This window comes from Erythrolamprus reginae, chromosome 7 (assembly GCF_031021105.1).
Source record: "Erythrolamprus reginae isolate rEryReg1 chromosome 7, rEryReg1.hap1, whole genome shotgun sequence".
NCBI classification, from domain to species: Eukaryota; Metazoa; Chordata; class Lepidosauria; order Squamata; family Dipsadidae; genus Erythrolamprus; species Erythrolamprus reginae.
Window position 1 is genome coordinate 23,530,003 of NC_091956.1, and position 17,208 is coordinate 23,547,210.

The following is a 17,208-nucleotide window of genomic DNA, read 5'->3' on the forward strand; positions in this document are numbered from 1 at the left end:
CTTAGGCACAAAGTATTCACTATGTCTCAGCCCTGCGAAGGTGACAATGGCAAACTACATCTGGGGAAAAAAATGCCAAAAAACCCCTGCAGGGACTTGTCTAGGTTTTCAAGAATTGGAACAAATTGATTGAACAATGGGATGGGAGGGAGAGATTTTAAAGATTGCAGAATCTTAAGTCAACTACGAATAGAATAGAATAGAATTCTTTATTGGCCAAGTGTGATTGGATACACAAGGAATTTGTCTTTGGTGCATATGTTCTCAGTGTACATAAAAGAAAATATAGATTTGTCAGGAATCATGTGGTACAACACTTAATGATTGCCATAGGGGTCAAATAAGTAATGAACAGAGTTGGAAGGGACCTTGGAGATTTTCTACTTCAACCCCCTGCTTAGGCAGGAAGACCTACACCAGTGATGGTGAATATCTTTTTTCTTTGGGTGCTGAACGCGCAGGCGCGCGCGCGAGAGAGAGTATGCACAAGTTCCAGCACCCATAATACAATGTCCCATGCAGGCCCCGCACATACACAAACGACCCCACACCCACGACAATCCCCATGCATGCGCACTCAACCTCCGTTTTTGGGCTAGCAGGCCTCCCTGAAGCCTCCTGGAACTAAAAACAGGCCACAGGGGTGTGCACTCCCTGCATACATGTTCACGCAACCTCCACCCCTGTGCATGTTCACACTCCCTATGCTCTGTGCATGTGCGCACATATCCCAGCAGAGATCCGAAAATTAGCTGGCGGGCATGTGTGGTGGAATTGACCTGCCCGTTGGCTCGTATGCCTGCAGAGATGGCTCCATACGCCACCTGTGACACGCATGTCATAGGTTCGTCATCACGGCTCTACATCACTTCAGACAAATGGCTATCTAATCTCTTTTCAAAAACTTCCAGTGTTGGAGTAGTCACAACTTCTGGAGGCAAGTTGTTCCATGATTAATTGTTTTAACTGTCAGGAAATTTCTCCTTAGTTCTAGGTTGCTTCTCTCCTTGCTAAGTTTCCATCCATTGCTTCTTGTTCTACCCTCAGGTGCTTTGAAGAAGAGTTTGATTCCCTCTTCTTTGTGGCAGCCCTCTTAATCTTATATAAAAGTAGGCAGGAGGATTATGTATTCTGAAATAAATAATATTAACATTGAGCATCAGTGGCACAACCCGAAAAGATACTCTAAAATACAGAAACACGACTGAGGACACTTATATTACCTCCGGAACCTGCTTGCTACCGCACGAATCCCAGCAACCGATAAGGTCCCACAGAGTTGGCCTTCTCCAGGTCCCGTCGACTAAACAATGTTGTTTGGTGGGCCCCAGGGGAAGAGCCTTCTCTGTGGCGGCCCCGGCCCTCTGGAACCTACTCCCCCCAGAGATTAGAACTGCCCCCACCCTTCCTGTCTTTTGTAAACTACTTAAGACTCACTTATACCGCGAGGCATGGGGGAGTTGAGATAGTTTCCCCCCACGCTATTTTTATACTTGTTTTATGTTTGGTATGAATGTTGCTGTTTGGTTTTTAAGTAATGATAGGGTTTTATATGTTTTTAATATTAGATTTGTTCCACTGTTATATTGTTTTTATTGCTGTTGTGAGCCGCCCCGAGTCTTCAGAGAGGGGCGGCATACAAATCTAATAAATATAATATATATTAACGTGGGTTACTCATCACTGATATAGATGATCTATTACCAAAATACCCTTTCTTGTAAGTGCAAAGAAGCTGAGGGGGCGGAGGGGGGAAGAGCAGATAGAAAAGCAATCATAGCATTAGAGATCAGAACACAGTATCATATTTTGTATGTAACCTTGCTTTCTCTTTTGAGTTCTGTTTTTGTTATTGTGAAGATATCTGTTCGAAGTCATAGGATAGTGGAACATTCATCATTCCAATAATATATAGTGTGCCCCATAGCCTTATTTATGATGCATCCATTTGTATAAGATGTGGAGTCACATCAATTTTAATTTGAAAATCTGAAAGCACCTTTTAATTATTGTCACTGTATCATTTGAATAATATACACGCTTCATTGATTTTGTTAATAACATTGCTGTTAATTCACAACTGCCTAGCTTTAAATTGTGTAACAACAATTATTCAAGAGTTGGATGTGTTAGGATAGTATTCTTTCTCTTACTATTCACTTTGTCAAGGTTGTGTGTATTTCTTTACACAATGGCAATTCTTTTGCAACACCTACCCTTTTATTGTCTCTGTCTATCTGCTGTTGCTATGCCTTAAATATAAAGGGGTATGCAAGTGTCTTTTTAATTTTCTTATTTAGAAATATCACACTGGCTGACAATGGACAAATAAAAACTTTCATTGTCGGGGATTTTAGTTCTCATATAGCATGTATCACATATTTTAATATAGTTTTGTTTTCCTAACAACATAACATTTTATGATGTGGCTCTGTTCAATAGAAAGAACTAAAAGTATTACAATATTTTTGTTTATTTTTTAAATTAATTTGTTTATTAAAAACCTGCAATATTACAGTTTTTTAAAAATAACCAGATTTTGAAAAAAAAATGAATTACTGTATATTCAAGATACCAAGATTTTACAATAGAAACATAATTATGCTCAAATTTTGTAACTAACAAATCTGCCCAAGTAAACCTAGTTCCCTACTATTTTCTCTTAACATGTTTTAATTGTTTTAAAACATTAAGTAGTAAGTTATTATAACTCAGAAAAAAACCTAATGCAGAGCCTATATAAATAGTGTCAGAACTAATAATGTATCTTTTAAGATATGTCTCAGAATGCTGGTTGACAAAACTTTTTAATTATCAGCCTACTCACTCAATGCAGTAAAACATGGATCAGCAACTCAGAACTTCCAGTCATTGAATATTTGGGATCTTTATCCTAATGAGCCAGGGTGGCGCAGCAGGTAGAGTGCTGTACTGCAGGTCACTAAAGCTGACTGTAGATCTGTAGGTCAGCGGTTCAAATCACATCAACGGCTCAAGGTTGACTCAGCCTTCCATCCTTCGGATTGTGGGGGCAATATGCTGGCTCTGTTAAAAAGTGCTATTGCTAACATGTTGTAAGCCGCCGTGAGTGTAAGGAGAAGGGCGGTATAAAAATCGAATAAACAAACAAACAAACAAACAAACAAACAAACAAACAAAAATAAATAAATAAATAAATAAATAATACCATTAATTTCAAAATACTTGGATTTGATTGTACCTAATATATCATTCTATTTCTTATCATGGAGTTTAAGTGCATCGATAATAACTTGGGGGGTGTATAGATCAACCTTTAGATTAAAGAGAATTAGCAGTGTAATCCTATGCATGTCTACCAGAAGTTAATCCTACTAAATGCCGCCCCCGAGTCTGCGGAGAGGGGCGGCATACAAATTTAATTAATAAATAATATTAAATAAATAAATTCAGTAAGATTTGTTCTTACTGAATAGGATTGTAGTCTTCTTAATAGATGTTTAGGCCATAAAGAAAATATAATTAGTTTTAAATATTTGTAAACCAAGAAAGAAAGAAAATAGACTTTAAGGAGAATAGGAAAATATTAATTTTGCATTTTTAGAATTATTAAAAAAAATTGAATAATGTTTATAGAGAATCTTAAGAGTTATCAGTTTCTGTGTTGGAATTCCAGCAGCTATTTTCGAAATGTCCAAAATTGTTCACATCTTCATTGATATAATCCAAGCTCAGATGTAGACTATTCTTGCACATAGTTTCTAAATAGTGACTGTGAGATATTGTAAATTTATTTTATTTCTTTATTTATTTTATTATTTAGATTTGTATGCTGCCCCTCTCCGAAGACTCGGGGCGGCTCACAACAAGATAGAACAAATCATAAATAAAATAGAGTATATTAAGGACACCGAATTACAATACTGTAGTATCCAAATCATGCTTTAACCATGATGGTGCACTAGTTAGAATGCAGTATTGCAGGCTAACTCTGCCCGTTGCCAGGAACTCAATTATGACAGGCACTAGGTTGACTTGGCCTTACATCCTTCTGAGATAAATAAAATGAGGGAGGAATCAGATTATTGGGGCAAATATACTGACATTGTAAACTGCTCAGAGAGTGTTATAAAGCACTGTTGAGCGTTACAGAAGTGCTGTTGCTTCCAGGGGTAGGCAAAGTTGGCTCTTCTATGACATGTGGACTTAAATTCCCAGAATTCCTGAGCTAGCATGATTGGCTCAGGAATTCTGGGAGCTGAAGTCCGCAAGTCATAGAAGAGCCAACTTTGCCTACACCTGGCTTATACAATTGGAGTTTTCTCTCTGTCAAAATATTTCTGTTGAATGGAGCCCCAGGAAACAGCTTTCTGTTTGTCCTTTTTATTTTTTCATCTAACATGCATGTGCTTCCCATTCTCATGTTTGTTATGTTTTGCTGTCTTGCATTGCTTTATTTAGATCCCATCTAACAACAGTATCAGAAAACAAATAGAAACCCTTCAGGTGAGTTAATATGTTGTCATAGTAAAGTAAGAAATTGCTTTGCTTCATGTTTTTCTATTGTTTCATTGTATATTTTATTTCACTCTCTAGAACAAGCAGTTTTGTTTTAATGTATCTCAAAAAGAGTATTATAAGTTAGTATTGTTTGTGGAGAAAAAATACTTCAGTCACAGTATTAACTGTGTTATTATTACTACTATTTGATATCATTTTAAAAATATTTTCTCTGAGTTAATCACAGAAAGCATGTTTTCATTTTAAATAAAGACTGAAATAGCTTTGATTTTCTAACGTACGTAGTATTCTGTGCAGCAGGCAGGGGAAGGAGATGGGAATCACATTAGATTATTCCTGGGACAGGTTTTACAAAGCACATTCCAAATAAACACTTCACTTAAACTACAAATATTGATATGGTTATGTTTATGAAAAAAATATACAGAGAATCAATTTCTTTCTAACTTTAATACCTTTACATTAATTTGAATGCTCAGTGTTTTGTCATCGCAGGAATTTGAAGCATAATTTTAAGAATGTCTACTACTAAATAATTATCTGCAGTGATGCTTATGTGCAATAGTAACAGTTTTTTTTAAAAAAAATGTTTTTAACAGAATAAAGACCCGAAAATGTCTCGAGTTGCACTGGAGTCGCTATATAGATTATTATGGGTTTATGTTATTAGAATAAAATGTGAAAGCAACACTGTAACACAGAGGTAAGTCATTTGGTTTAATGTACTAAAATGTTGATAATGTAAAAAAAGTGCTGTGACTACCTTTTGGTAGAGTTGCTAATGGGATTTTTCAATATTCTCTTCTATATCTTTTCCCGTACAGCCGTCTGATGGGCATAGTATCTGCACTTTTTCCAAAAGGCTCTCGCAGTGTGGTCCCTCGAGACACACCTCTAAACATATTTGTAAAAATTATTCAGTTCATTGCTCAGGTAAATCCTCTTTATCAAAGCTAATGCGATAATTGCCTGAAATATTTCAGAATTTGTTCCCCTGTTTAAACAATGTTCTACAAGAACTTTTAAGTTACATATTTATAAGCTTCTTAAGAAAGCTGTGATGTATATTAAATTGAAACGCGAGAATATGCTCAAACTTCTCAGAGATACTGTTAATAAACAGAAGATTTAAAGTTTAGGTTTCCTTATGTAACAAATACTATACCTTTCTGATTTTTGAAGTTGTTACATTCCCCCATGTAGCAGGACTTGTTTTATAGGAATTTCAATTATTATTTACATCAACTTGTCAGCCACTTTTTTTGGTGTGTGTGTGTACAGTTTTAATTGTTTTTCACACCTTACAGAGATTCCAATCAAATTAAAATATAATACAATATAATATCAAATGCCAAATTCTTAGTCAAATTAATCACATTTTTCTAATTTATTCAATTTATTCTGGTATACAGTGATCCCCCGATTATCGCGAGGGTTCCATTCCAAGACCCCTCGCAATAATCGATAACTCGCGATGTAGCGGCACGGAAGTAAAAACACCATCTGCGCATGCGCGTACTGTTTTCCATGGCCGCGCATGCGCAGATGGTGGGGCAACGGCAGTTCAGAGGCTGGCAATGATTATTTTTCATGCCGGCCACCCCCCCCCCCCAGCGCCTCCGGGCTCCTCGCCGCTACCCCCACTGGCCCGATTCGCCCCTCTCACCGGCTTTCTTGGGGCACGAGTCCTTCTGTCACTTCTGATTTTCAAGTCCAATTCGAACCTGGTTTTTTTGCCCTCTCAAGTTGCTAGCTCTCAGTGAGAACACTTTCCACACTTCTGATTTTCAAGTCCAATTTGAACCTGGTTTTTTTGCCCTCTCAAGTTGCTAGCTCTCAGTGAGAACACTTTCCACACTTCTGATTTTCAAGTCCAATTTGAACCTGGTTTTTTTGCCCTCTCAAGTTGCTAGCTCTCAGTGAGAACACTTTCCACACTTCCGTTTGGTGATGCGTGACGTCATCGGGCGGGAAAAACCGTGCACGTATTTTTAATTCCCCCCCCGAAAAATCTCGATATAGCGTTTCGCGAAGATCGAGATGGTATCAATTGCTGAAAAATCGCGATATAGCGATTCGCAATGATCGGGATCGCGAAACTCGGGGGATCACTGTATATCATTCATCCTGTGCTACCTCCTTTCCAAATACTATCATCCAGATTTTAGATACAGTGATCCCTCGATTAGCACGGTCTCGATTAGCGCGAAACGCTGCAACGCGGTTTTTCAAAAAATATTAATTAAAAAAAATAAAATATTAAAAAATAAAAAATAAGTCCACGCTAGTTCTCTCTCTCTTTCTCTCCCTGTTGCCGGCGTGGTATATGAGAGAGAAAGAGAGAGGCAGAGGTCGGGCGCATTACCGGGAGGTGGAGGCGGCGTGGGGACGCTGGGTGCCGGGGACACCGAGGAGGGGGTGGACGTCAACTGCGGGCGGGAGGAAAGCGAATGCCACGGGGCTGGGCTCGGCTCCCCCCTCGGCTCCTCCCCTTATCAGCCCCGCCGCGGAAGGCTCCATTCTGTTCCCTGAATGGAGACCGCCGGCCGCTCAATCATGCCGGCAGGGAACAGAATGGAGCCTTCCGCGGCGGGGCTGGTAAGGGGGGGAGCCGAGGGGGGAGCCGAGCCCAGCCCCGTGGCATTCGCTTTCCTCCCGCCTGCAGCCGACTGATCGTGGGCTCCTTCGCAACCTCGGAGAGCTTCCTGGTTTTCGTGAGCTTTCGTGCCCTGGAAGCTCTCCGAGGTTGCGAAGGAGCCCACGATCAGTCTCGGCTGCGGGTGGGAGGAAGGCGAATCCCCCGTGGGCTCCGTTACATCTTCCGCTGCCAGCCAGGCCATGCTGGCGGCAGCGGAACAATCGCCTTCTTCCCGCCCGCAGCGGACTGACCGTGGGCTCCTTCCCGAGCTCCCTTCCTGAGCCTCCCGTTTTCTCTCCCCCCCCTCGCCCCTTCGCCTCCCTGTGTTCCTAGGAGAAGTGCTGGGGATTGAGGCAAGACAGACCTTCTGCTCCTCACCAGCACTTCTCCTAGGAACACAGGGGGGCGAAGGGGCGAGGGGGCGGAGAGAGAACGGGAAGCTCAGAATTCCGTCAGCCGCAGCGCTGGCTGTCAACTTTTCTTTTTAAAACTGGGCAGGAGCTGACTTGCCTCCCCAGTGCTAAAAAGAAAAGTTGACAGCCAGCGCTGCGACTGACGGAATGCTGAGCCTCCCGTTCTCCCCCCCCCCCACCTTGCCCCTTCCGGTTTCAGCGTTCGGCAACGGAGTCCGGCGCTGGGGCCATGCGGGGCCGCTCATCCAGGGGGGCGTGGACTGGCAAGTCGCCCTCCTTTCTCTTTCTTTCTCTCTCTTATACCACACCGGTAACAGGGAGAGAAAGAGAGAGAGCGGAGGGCACCTTGCCGGTCCACGCCCCCCTAGATGAGTGGCTCCGCATGGCCCCAGCGCTGCCCAGGCAAAGGGGAAACCCCAAGATCGCTTGCCGCTTGCCGTATTGCAGCGAAGGAGGCGAAGCAAGGCTCCAAGCTGCAATACGGCAAGCGGCAAGCGGCAAGTGATCTTGGGGTTTCCCCTTTGCCTGGGCGGCGGGAAGACCAAGGGAAGGTTCCTTCAGCCGCCCAACACCTGATCCGCTCCGCAGCGCGGCAACGGGGAAACCCCATCTTCGGCTCCTCGCTGCTTCCGCGCTGCGGAGCAGATCAGCTGTTGGGCGGCTGAAGGAACCTTCCCTTGGTCTTCCCCGCCGCCCACACGCAAACTCCACCATCTGCGCATGTGCGGCCATGAAAAAAATGGCGCACATGCGCAGATGGTGGTTTTTACTTCCGCATCCAGTATAACGCGGAAATCGGTTAGCGCGGCAGGTCTTGGAACGTAACCCCCGCGCTAACCGAGAGATCACTGTATTGTTCTTTGCCTTCATTTGCTTTTAAAGTGCTATAGCTATCTAGATTTTTCTTGACTATTTGCTGTTTTTCATAACTATGCCATCGTGCTTCAGTCCATTTCTAGCATTCTTACTAAACTCATTCCTGCTTTTATTTAAAAATCCTCATTTTATTGTAGCTGCCCTTAACAAAAGAAATATCCAAATTTACTTCTCTTTAAAACCCAGGAAGGAAAGAAAAAAAGAAACACCATTCATACCGTATCTTAATCTAATTATAACAATGTCAATATGCATAGGAGGAAGAGTTGTTGTTAGAAATTTTAAAATGTATTTCCTACTCAATTCATTTCTTTCATTATATCATTTCTGCTTCAACAAATCAAAATCAATATAAATGATATTGTTCCATTATTTTTTGCGAAAAGTATCTTCCATTACAAAAACCAATGTATTAATATTCTTCCCTAATCTAGATGTTTTCCACTGTCTTCCATAATCTATAAATACCACTGCCAATCCCAGTGTAATTATCTTCCCCAATCTATGTGTCACTGTCATATCAGTGCAATAATCTTCCCTATTCTAATTGCCTTCACTGCTAAATGCAGTACAATAATCTTCCCTAATCTATATATATTCCTAATCTATATATTTTCCCTAATTCTATATATCTTCCACTATGGAACTCAGTGTGATAATCTTCCCTAATCTGTTCAATTTAGCTGTTCCCTTGTTTCATCTGTCTTTCCCTATGATGCCTAACATAAATTAATACTAATTATTATCCCATATTAATCCTACTCCTGATATTATATCTCTCTACCCTTTCCTTTTTCCCCTTCCTCCTATTTTATTTATCACCAAAAATCAGATAATCAATTTATAACCCAATCAATCAGAAGAGAAAAAAAATAATAAAAAAGAAAAGAGAAAAAAATATGCAAAATAATAATCTTCCAGAAATAATCATAACCATTTTCAATTATCTCATCCATGTTAAGCACAATAATCATAACTATTTTCAATATTATTATTATTATTATTATTATTATTATTTATTGGATTTGTATGCCGCCCCTCTCCGCAGACTCCATTTGTTTATTTGTTTGTTTGCTTGTTTGTTTATTTGTTTGTCTATTTATTCATTTATTTATTTATTTATTTATTTATTTATTTATTTATTTATTTATTTATTTATTTATTTATACTTCCATGCCGCCCAGTCCCAAAGGGACTGCCGCTCAGACACTATACTTTTCCGCCCACACCAAAAAAAAATTAGAGGGAACATTGGTTAGCATATGTCTATAAAAAGTTTTATATAATTGTGATTTTTTTCCTCCTAGGAACGTTTGGATTTTGCAATGAAAGAAATAATTTTTGATCTTCTCAGTGTGGGAAAATCCCCGAAAACCTTCACTATTAATCCAGAGGTAAAAAAGAGAAACTAAAATATTGTATGCAATTTATTTTTAATATTATAAACACATACATTTATTTATTTTATTTATTGGATTTGTATGGCGCCCCTCTCCGTAGACATTGTAATGAGGGTCTTTTAGAAATACAGTGGTACCTCTACCTACAAACGCCTCTACTTACGAACTTTTCTAGATAAGAACCGGGTGTTAAAGATTTTTTTCCCTCTTCTCAAGAACCGTTTTCCACTTACAAACCCGAGCCTCCGAAACTAACCAGAAAAGGCAGGAAGAAGCCTCTGTGGGGCCTCTCTAAGAATCTTCTGGGAGGAAACAGGGCTGGAAAAAGCAGGGAGAAGCCTCTGTGGGGCCTCTCTAGGAATCTCCTAGGAGGGAACAGGGCCAGAAAAGACGGGGAGAAGCCTCTGTGGGACCTCTCTAGGAATCTCTTGGGAGGAAACAGGGCCTCTACCCTCCCTGTGGTTTCCCCAATCGCACACATTATTTGCTTTTACATTGATTCCTATGGGAAAAATTGCTGCTTCTTACAAATTTTTCTACTTAAGAACCTGGTCACAGAACGAATTAAATTCATAAGTAGAGGTACCACTGTACTACAGCTAGGTGACTTTGGACCAATCATTCTCTTTCTGTCTTAGGAAGTAGGCTAGTAGAGATATACACTTATCTTCACTACTGGTTCGGACATGGGAGTGCATGCATACATTTGCTGTGCTAGTGTGCAGTGCTTTGTGTATGCATAGAGCATCTGTGATGACGTTCAGGTGGCTGGGCAGAACCTTCTGCCGCCACTATCAGTTTGCACAAACCGATAGAATACCACACCACTAAAGTAGGTACTAGTAAAGCACTTCAGAAAAAAGATTAAAAGAACAGGAAAACAAATTCTAAATTCTAAAATTCTTTATATAGTTAGTCCAATTATTTACTATCTATGCTGGTTTTTTTATCATCTTTGGATTCTTTGCTTGAGATTGTGGTCACACAGCAATAAACTAGAGTAAAAGGAAAACTGTTAAACCCCGAGTTTAAGGATAAGCTCCTTTCTCCTCCTATCTGTCTTTGCAGTTATGAGAAGAAATAAGCCTTTCTTGTGCTTGGCAAACTAAGTATTCCGGTTATAACGAACCAATTCAACATACCATCTTAACAATGTAGCATTTGTAATATTATTTATTTATTTATTTATTTTATTTATTGGATTTGTATGCCGCCCCTCTCCGCAGACTTGGGGCGGCTAACAACAGTAATAAAACAGCATATAACAATAATCCAATACTAAAAACAGTTAAAAACACATTATTATAAAAACCAATCATACAGACATACCATGCATAAAATTGTAAAGGCCTAGGGGGAAAGTGTATCTCAATTCCCCCATGCCTGGCGGCAGAGGTGGGTTTTAAGCAGCTTACGAAAGGCAAGGAGGGTGGGGGCAATTCTAATCTCTGGGGGGAGTTGCTTGCAGAGGGTCGGGGCCGCCACAGAGAAGGCTCTTCCCCTGGGCCCTGCCAAGCGACATTGTTTGGTTGACGGGACCCGGAGAAGACCCACTCTGTGGGACCTAACTGGTCGCTGGGATTCGTGCAGCAGAAGGCGGTCCCTGAGATAATCTGGTCCGGTGCCATGAAGGGCTTTATAGGTCATAACCAACACTTTGAATTGTGACTGGAAACTGATCGGCAACCAGTGCAGACTGCGGAGTGTTGGTGTAACATGGGCATATTTGGGAAAGCCCATGATTGCTCTCGCAGCTGCATTCTGCACGATCTGAAGTTTCCGAACACTTTTCAAAGGTAGCCCCATGTAGAGCAATTGAATAAGTTTTAGCAATTGAATAAGGTTTATTTTAAATCCTGAATTTTAATACAATCACACATTTGGAATTGGCTGAAGTGAACAGAATCCCCATTTCTTCTTTCTGCAACAGGAGGAAGAAAGGACACGTGTCTGAAAAATCTGACTTTTGATAGATTTGAGTATCATTTCCAAAGCCATACATTTTTCCCATACTTGCGGAATGAGCTAAGATTGTCTGGCTTCAGATGTCACATGAAGTCATAAATTGTAGTTTACAAATCTTAAGAGACGTTTAAAGGTTGTACAAAGCCAAAATCAATTCACGTTAACAGTTTCTGGAATGTAGCCATGATAATATAGTGTGGCCTGGCATTGGTGCACAAATTACACAAATTATATAATGACACGTGATGTTCCCTCTTCTTGGATATTCATGGCTAGGTTATGCTAATCATACATAAATGACTCCTTGTAGGGTTGGCTAAGAAAAAAAACCCCTGACATTTAAAGTATTTTATCATTCATTTAGCCAATAGAAACACAACAACTGGTCTAGTTTAAAGAAGATTTAAAAAATTATTTAGTGCTTAATTTAAGGGAACTGCCCACTTGTATGTCTTGGGAGAATGATATTTTATAAAACACAAGCTCCCTTCTGCTAAATATGGATATGGCAGATGAAGATGAGATGGATAGAGACTACCTTTATTCATTTTACAAAATTAATCTGTGGTACATTGCAATCCTTGCTGGTTCGTGATAGATGTTCCTCTGTTTGGGCCTTTTTTTTTTTTTTGCAGAGAATGAATATAGGTCTCAGAGTCTTCCTTGTGATAGCAGACAGTTTGCAGCAGAAGGATGGAGAACCACCTATGCCAACTACAGGTGTTGTCCTTCCATCAGGAAATACTCTCCGTGTAAAGAAAATTTTTCTTAATAAAACTCTGACTGATGAAGAAGCAAAAGTTATAGGTGAGTGATTTATGATTTAGGAAAGGAATAATGTGTTTGTTTATTAAAAATCGTGAATAACAGAAAAATAACTTTTTTTAAGCACAATCAAATTAATCACATTAATTGCTTATGATTTTGAATAGTACAATGTTTTGTAGCAGCACTACCTTATTCTTCAGAGTAGAAGATGCACATTTTTCTCCCCTAAAAGAGGGTGGAAATGTCGGTGTGTCTTATACACCAAATACAGCCATTTTTGGCCTCCTGAAGCCCTGGACTCGTGTCCAATTTTTGCAAAAAATGGGCCCATTTTTTCACAAAAATTGGGGGCACAGAGGGTTTGGGAGGCCTGCAGAATGGGGGCTGCAGAAAGGAAAAAACACTCCCATTTTTGCAAAAGAAACAGGCCAGTTTTTGCAAAGATTGGCTGTTTTTGCCTTCCCCCAGCTCCCAGGGGCACTCTCCAAGCCTCCCAAACTCTCTGTACACTCCAATTTTGCGAAAAACGGGCCTTTTAGAAATAAAAACAGGCATTTTTGCCTTTCCTCCAGCCCTCAGGAGCACTCTGCAGGCTTCCAATTTCTTTGTGTGCCCCATTTTTTTGCAAAAATGTGTGAAAAACAGGTAAGTTTTTTCAAAAAAGGGGTGCACAGAGGGTTTGGGAGGCCTGCAGAGTGCTCCTAGAACTTAAAGAAGGCAAAAACGCCCCCATTAAAAAAAAACCAAACGGGTCCATTTTTGCAAGAAACGGGGCGCAGAGGGTTTTGGGAGGCTTGTAAACTGTTCCTGGGGGGCATGGGAGGACAAAAAGTTTTTTTTCTTACCTCTTTGAAATCTTGGTGCGTCATATACACTGGTTCATCTTATAGTCTGAAAAATACGGTAAATAGTACTGAACAAAGACCTTGTTCTTAATATGTTTATTTTTATTTCATTTCAGTTGAAATTAGATCAAAAGTAAAGTTTAGAAATAGTAATGTATAAATATCCTAAGCACCCAAAACATTTGCATAAGTATTTTTTAACTTTGTGAGAAATCCTGCTTTTTTAGCCAAGTTTGAGGAAGAATGGAGGCTCTCCCTAACATTATGCTCATTCATACAGAAACTCGGAATATGAATAAAATATTGTGTTATTTTCTGATCCTTGGAGTGGTTAATATTTGGGAGAGAACCCATCCAACCTTCAAGCCCATCTATTATAGCTGGAAGTTACAAAGGAAAGCCACATTTTGTTTTTGTTATGTTCAGAATTGTTGTCAGACTTGCCCTTGTCTGATCCTTTAGGAAAGTAAAACTCTCAACTCCATTTGATTGTAGCGATAGGAACTTTTACTAAGAGATGCTGATTGCAGTAGGGTTGAGCAGAATCTGAAGTTCCAGTGCATCAATATAATACTAACCCCTTAGTTTCCCTAGCCCTGCCCACATGGTCCATCTCTGTGTAGCCAATCGGGCATATTTTAGGAAACATTGAGGTGTTTAGGCTGGTGAAATTCTATTCTCGGGGTGAATGGCCTTGAAGATGCCAGCACAGACTAGATTCCAAAACTCTCTCTTCTTCCTCCTCAATTGTCATTCTCCCCTCCTGGTTTTCTCCATTTTTATTGCCCATTTGTTCCACCTCCCTTCTCCAGTTCATTTTATTTATTTATTTATTTATTTATTTATAAATGCTGCCCTTCTCCTTAGACTCAGGGCGGTTTACAACATGTTAGCAATAGCACTTTTTAACAGAGCCAGTATATTGCCCTCACAATCCGGATTCTCATTTTACGCACCTTGAGCCGCTGATGAGATTTGAACTGCTGACCTGAAGATCTAGCAGTCAGCTTTAGTGGCAAGCTCTTTGATGGCAAGAAACCAGTGAGGTGCCAAGCAGATGGATCTGATAATTGTAGTACAGTGATCCCTCGAGTTTCGCGATCTCGAGTTTCGCGAAACGCCATATCGCGAGTTTTCAACCCGGAAGTAAACTCCACCATCTGCGCATGCGTGCCCTTCCACGCATGCGTAGATGGTGGAGTTTCCCCGCCGGGCAGAGGCTTCCCTGGGTCTTCCCCCTCTTGCCCTGGTAAGACAGCATCGGCACGAGCAACGGCGTGGGCGGGCGGGCGGCACGCGCGCGGGAAACCCCACCTCCGCCTCCCAGCTGGGAAGCGGAGCCAGCAACAGCGTGGGCGGGCGGGCGGTGCGCGCGAGCCTGGGGACACCCTAACTCTGCTTCCCAGCGCGCGCGCGTTGCTGGGGAAAGCGCGCGCGCTTGGGGACTCCCTAGGTCCGCTCCCCAGCTGGGGAGGGAGTCCCCACCGCGCGCGCGTTGCTGGGGAATGCGCGCGCGCTTGGGGACTCCCTAGGTCCGCTCCCCAGCTGGGGAGGGAGTCCCCACCCCGCGCGCGTTGCTGCGGAATGCGCGCGCGCTTGGGGACTCCCTAGGTCCGCTCCCCAGCTGGGGAGGGAGTCCCCACCCCGCGCGCGTTGCTGGGGAATGCGCGCGCGCTTGGGGACTCCCTAGGTCCGCTCCCCAGCTGGGGAGGGAGTCCCCACCCCCGCGCGCGTTGCTGCGGAATGCGCGCGCGCTTGGGGACTCCCTAGGTCCGCTCCCCAGCTGGGGAGGGAGTCCCCACCCCGCGCGCGTTGCTGGGGAAAGCGCGCGCGCTTGGGGACTCCCTAGGTCCGCTCCCCAGCTGGGGAGCGGACCTAGGGAGTCCCCAAGCGCGCGCGCTTTCCCCAGCAACACGCCACCCCAGGCGCGAGCAACGGGGTGGGCGGGCGAAGGGCGGCCGGCAGTGGAAGCAAAAACACCATCTGCGCACGCGCAGATGGTGTTTTTACTTCCGCACCGCTACTTCGCGAAAAATCGATCTTCGCGAGGGGTCCTGGAACGGAACCCTCGCGATGATCGAGGGATCACTGTAATCCCAGTTATAGTAATTCATTAGGATTTTTGAAAGAATTAAGTGGATTACTACTTTTTTCTTCTGACTTTGTAGCCTACTACCCTTGTCCCGATTTTATTGCACTTGTTAGAACCCGGAATCTTCTGCCTGAATCTGGAATGCTTCAGAAGTCCCAACTGCAGGACCTATTTCTCATCCTGTCCTCAATTTCAACTTTTAAACTGGGAAGGAATTCAGTTCTGTTCCTTTATGCTGGTTTTCAGGGATACTAATAAAGTCAGAATAAATTGAATAAATATTTTAAAATGATTAACCAATATTTGAGTGGCCAGATGCCCAACTTAAATTTATTACTTTAAAAACATTTTAAAATGAAACTCTGTGGTATTTCTTTTCAATTAATGTATACATGATTTCACTTACAGTATATCTAATAAGATTCAAAAATAATTTAAGAAACAAATGATATTGAACTTATCCTTTCAGGAATGTCGATATACTATCCTCAAGTAAGGAAAGCATTAGATAGCATACTTAGGCATCTGGACAAAGAAGTTGGAAGGCCAATGTGCATGACAAGTGTGCAGATGACCAATAAAGAACCTGAAGATATGATCACGTAAGTAACAAATCAAGTACAACTAATCCAGTGCAGAGTTAATTTATACTTTAAATAAAATTGAAATGATATCCTTATTAATAAAATAAAGCTTAGATTGCCATGTTTTAATTATTTAACGTTTGAATGTTGTAAACTGTCTAGAGTCTTTTCAAGTGAGTGGACACAATAAATTTAGTAAATAACAATGTTAATAATTACAATAGCAATTATAATATCTCAGGAGAATGGCAGCTTAGAAATCGAATAAATAAATAAATAAATAAATAAATAAATAAATAAATAAATAAATAAATAAATAAATAAATACAACATTTTGCTAGCAAAGATAGTGGAGAATTACGCAGGCATACTCTAGAAATTATCTGGATTCATTTGACAACTTTATATGTCCATTTAATTAGTATGTCACCTGCCAACTAAGTTTAAAGAATGATATATCAATGAAATCAGACTTCCATAAAGTTTTTAGAAGTCTTTATTCATTGCTGTGGGCCCCCTCATACCATAAAGGATCTATAGCTTTTAAAAAATGCTATAGAAGCTTTAAGAAGCTGAGGCATGCAACTTCCTATCTGCCAGGAGCCTAAAGTTAGAGCCTGATCCAGTGAAGAAACTTTAGCCACTGGAAGATCTAGTATGTTTTGGAGCTGCAATCCATTGAAAAAACAGCAATGAGGTAGTAAGATGATACATTTACCTGTATTAGGCTCAGTTGTCCTGGGCAGGTATGGTCATCTTTGCCTTCACTTTAATTTGGTTCTCCTCTGAAATGGTTCTTAAAGATCATATAAAAAACAAGAAATAGAAGAGGGAAAATTATTTTACATCTCTTGCCTATTTACAAATTTCGTTGCATTGGTATACTGTGTGTATACATACAATGACAATAAAGTATGTATGTATGTATGTATGTATGTATGTATGTATGTATGTATGTATGTATGTATGTATGTATGTATTCTTTTGCTGTAATACAGAAGAAATTCCTATTTTCTAAGTAACATCTCACTTTTGCAGTCAATTTATGTACATAGTTATCATGTTGTTTCTTTTGAGATATGGTTGAGTACAAGAGCTGTTTTTGACAATCAGCAGAAATCTGTAAT

General features: G+C 41.0%; 1 protein-coding gene across 8 annotated transcripts in view; it reads left to right on the forward strand.

The window, feature by feature from the left end:
- FRYL (FRY like transcription coactivator) overlaps positions 1 to 17,208 on the forward strand; it is a 204,614-nt gene that overhangs the window by 91,484 nt on the left and 95,922 nt on the right. For 5 of the 8 annotated variants that reach the window (XM_070757171.1, XM_070757166.1, XM_070757167.1 and 2 more), the window contains exons 12-17: positions 4,441 to 4,485; positions 5,100 to 5,203; positions 5,325 to 5,433; positions 9,735 to 9,821; positions 12,428 to 12,599; positions 15,967 to 16,099. In XM_070757171.1, the coding sequence (XP_070613272.1) occupies positions 4,441 to 4,485; positions 5,100 to 5,203; positions 5,325 to 5,433; positions 9,735 to 9,821; positions 12,428 to 12,599; positions 15,967 to 16,099 (650 nt within the window). The remainder of the gene's footprint in view (positions 1 to 4,440; positions 4,486 to 5,099; positions 5,204 to 5,324; positions 5,434 to 9,734; positions 9,822 to 12,427; positions 12,600 to 15,966; positions 16,100 to 17,208) is intronic. The other 3 variants (XM_070757172.1, XM_070757168.1, XM_070757173.1) reach the window with 1 other exon arrangement.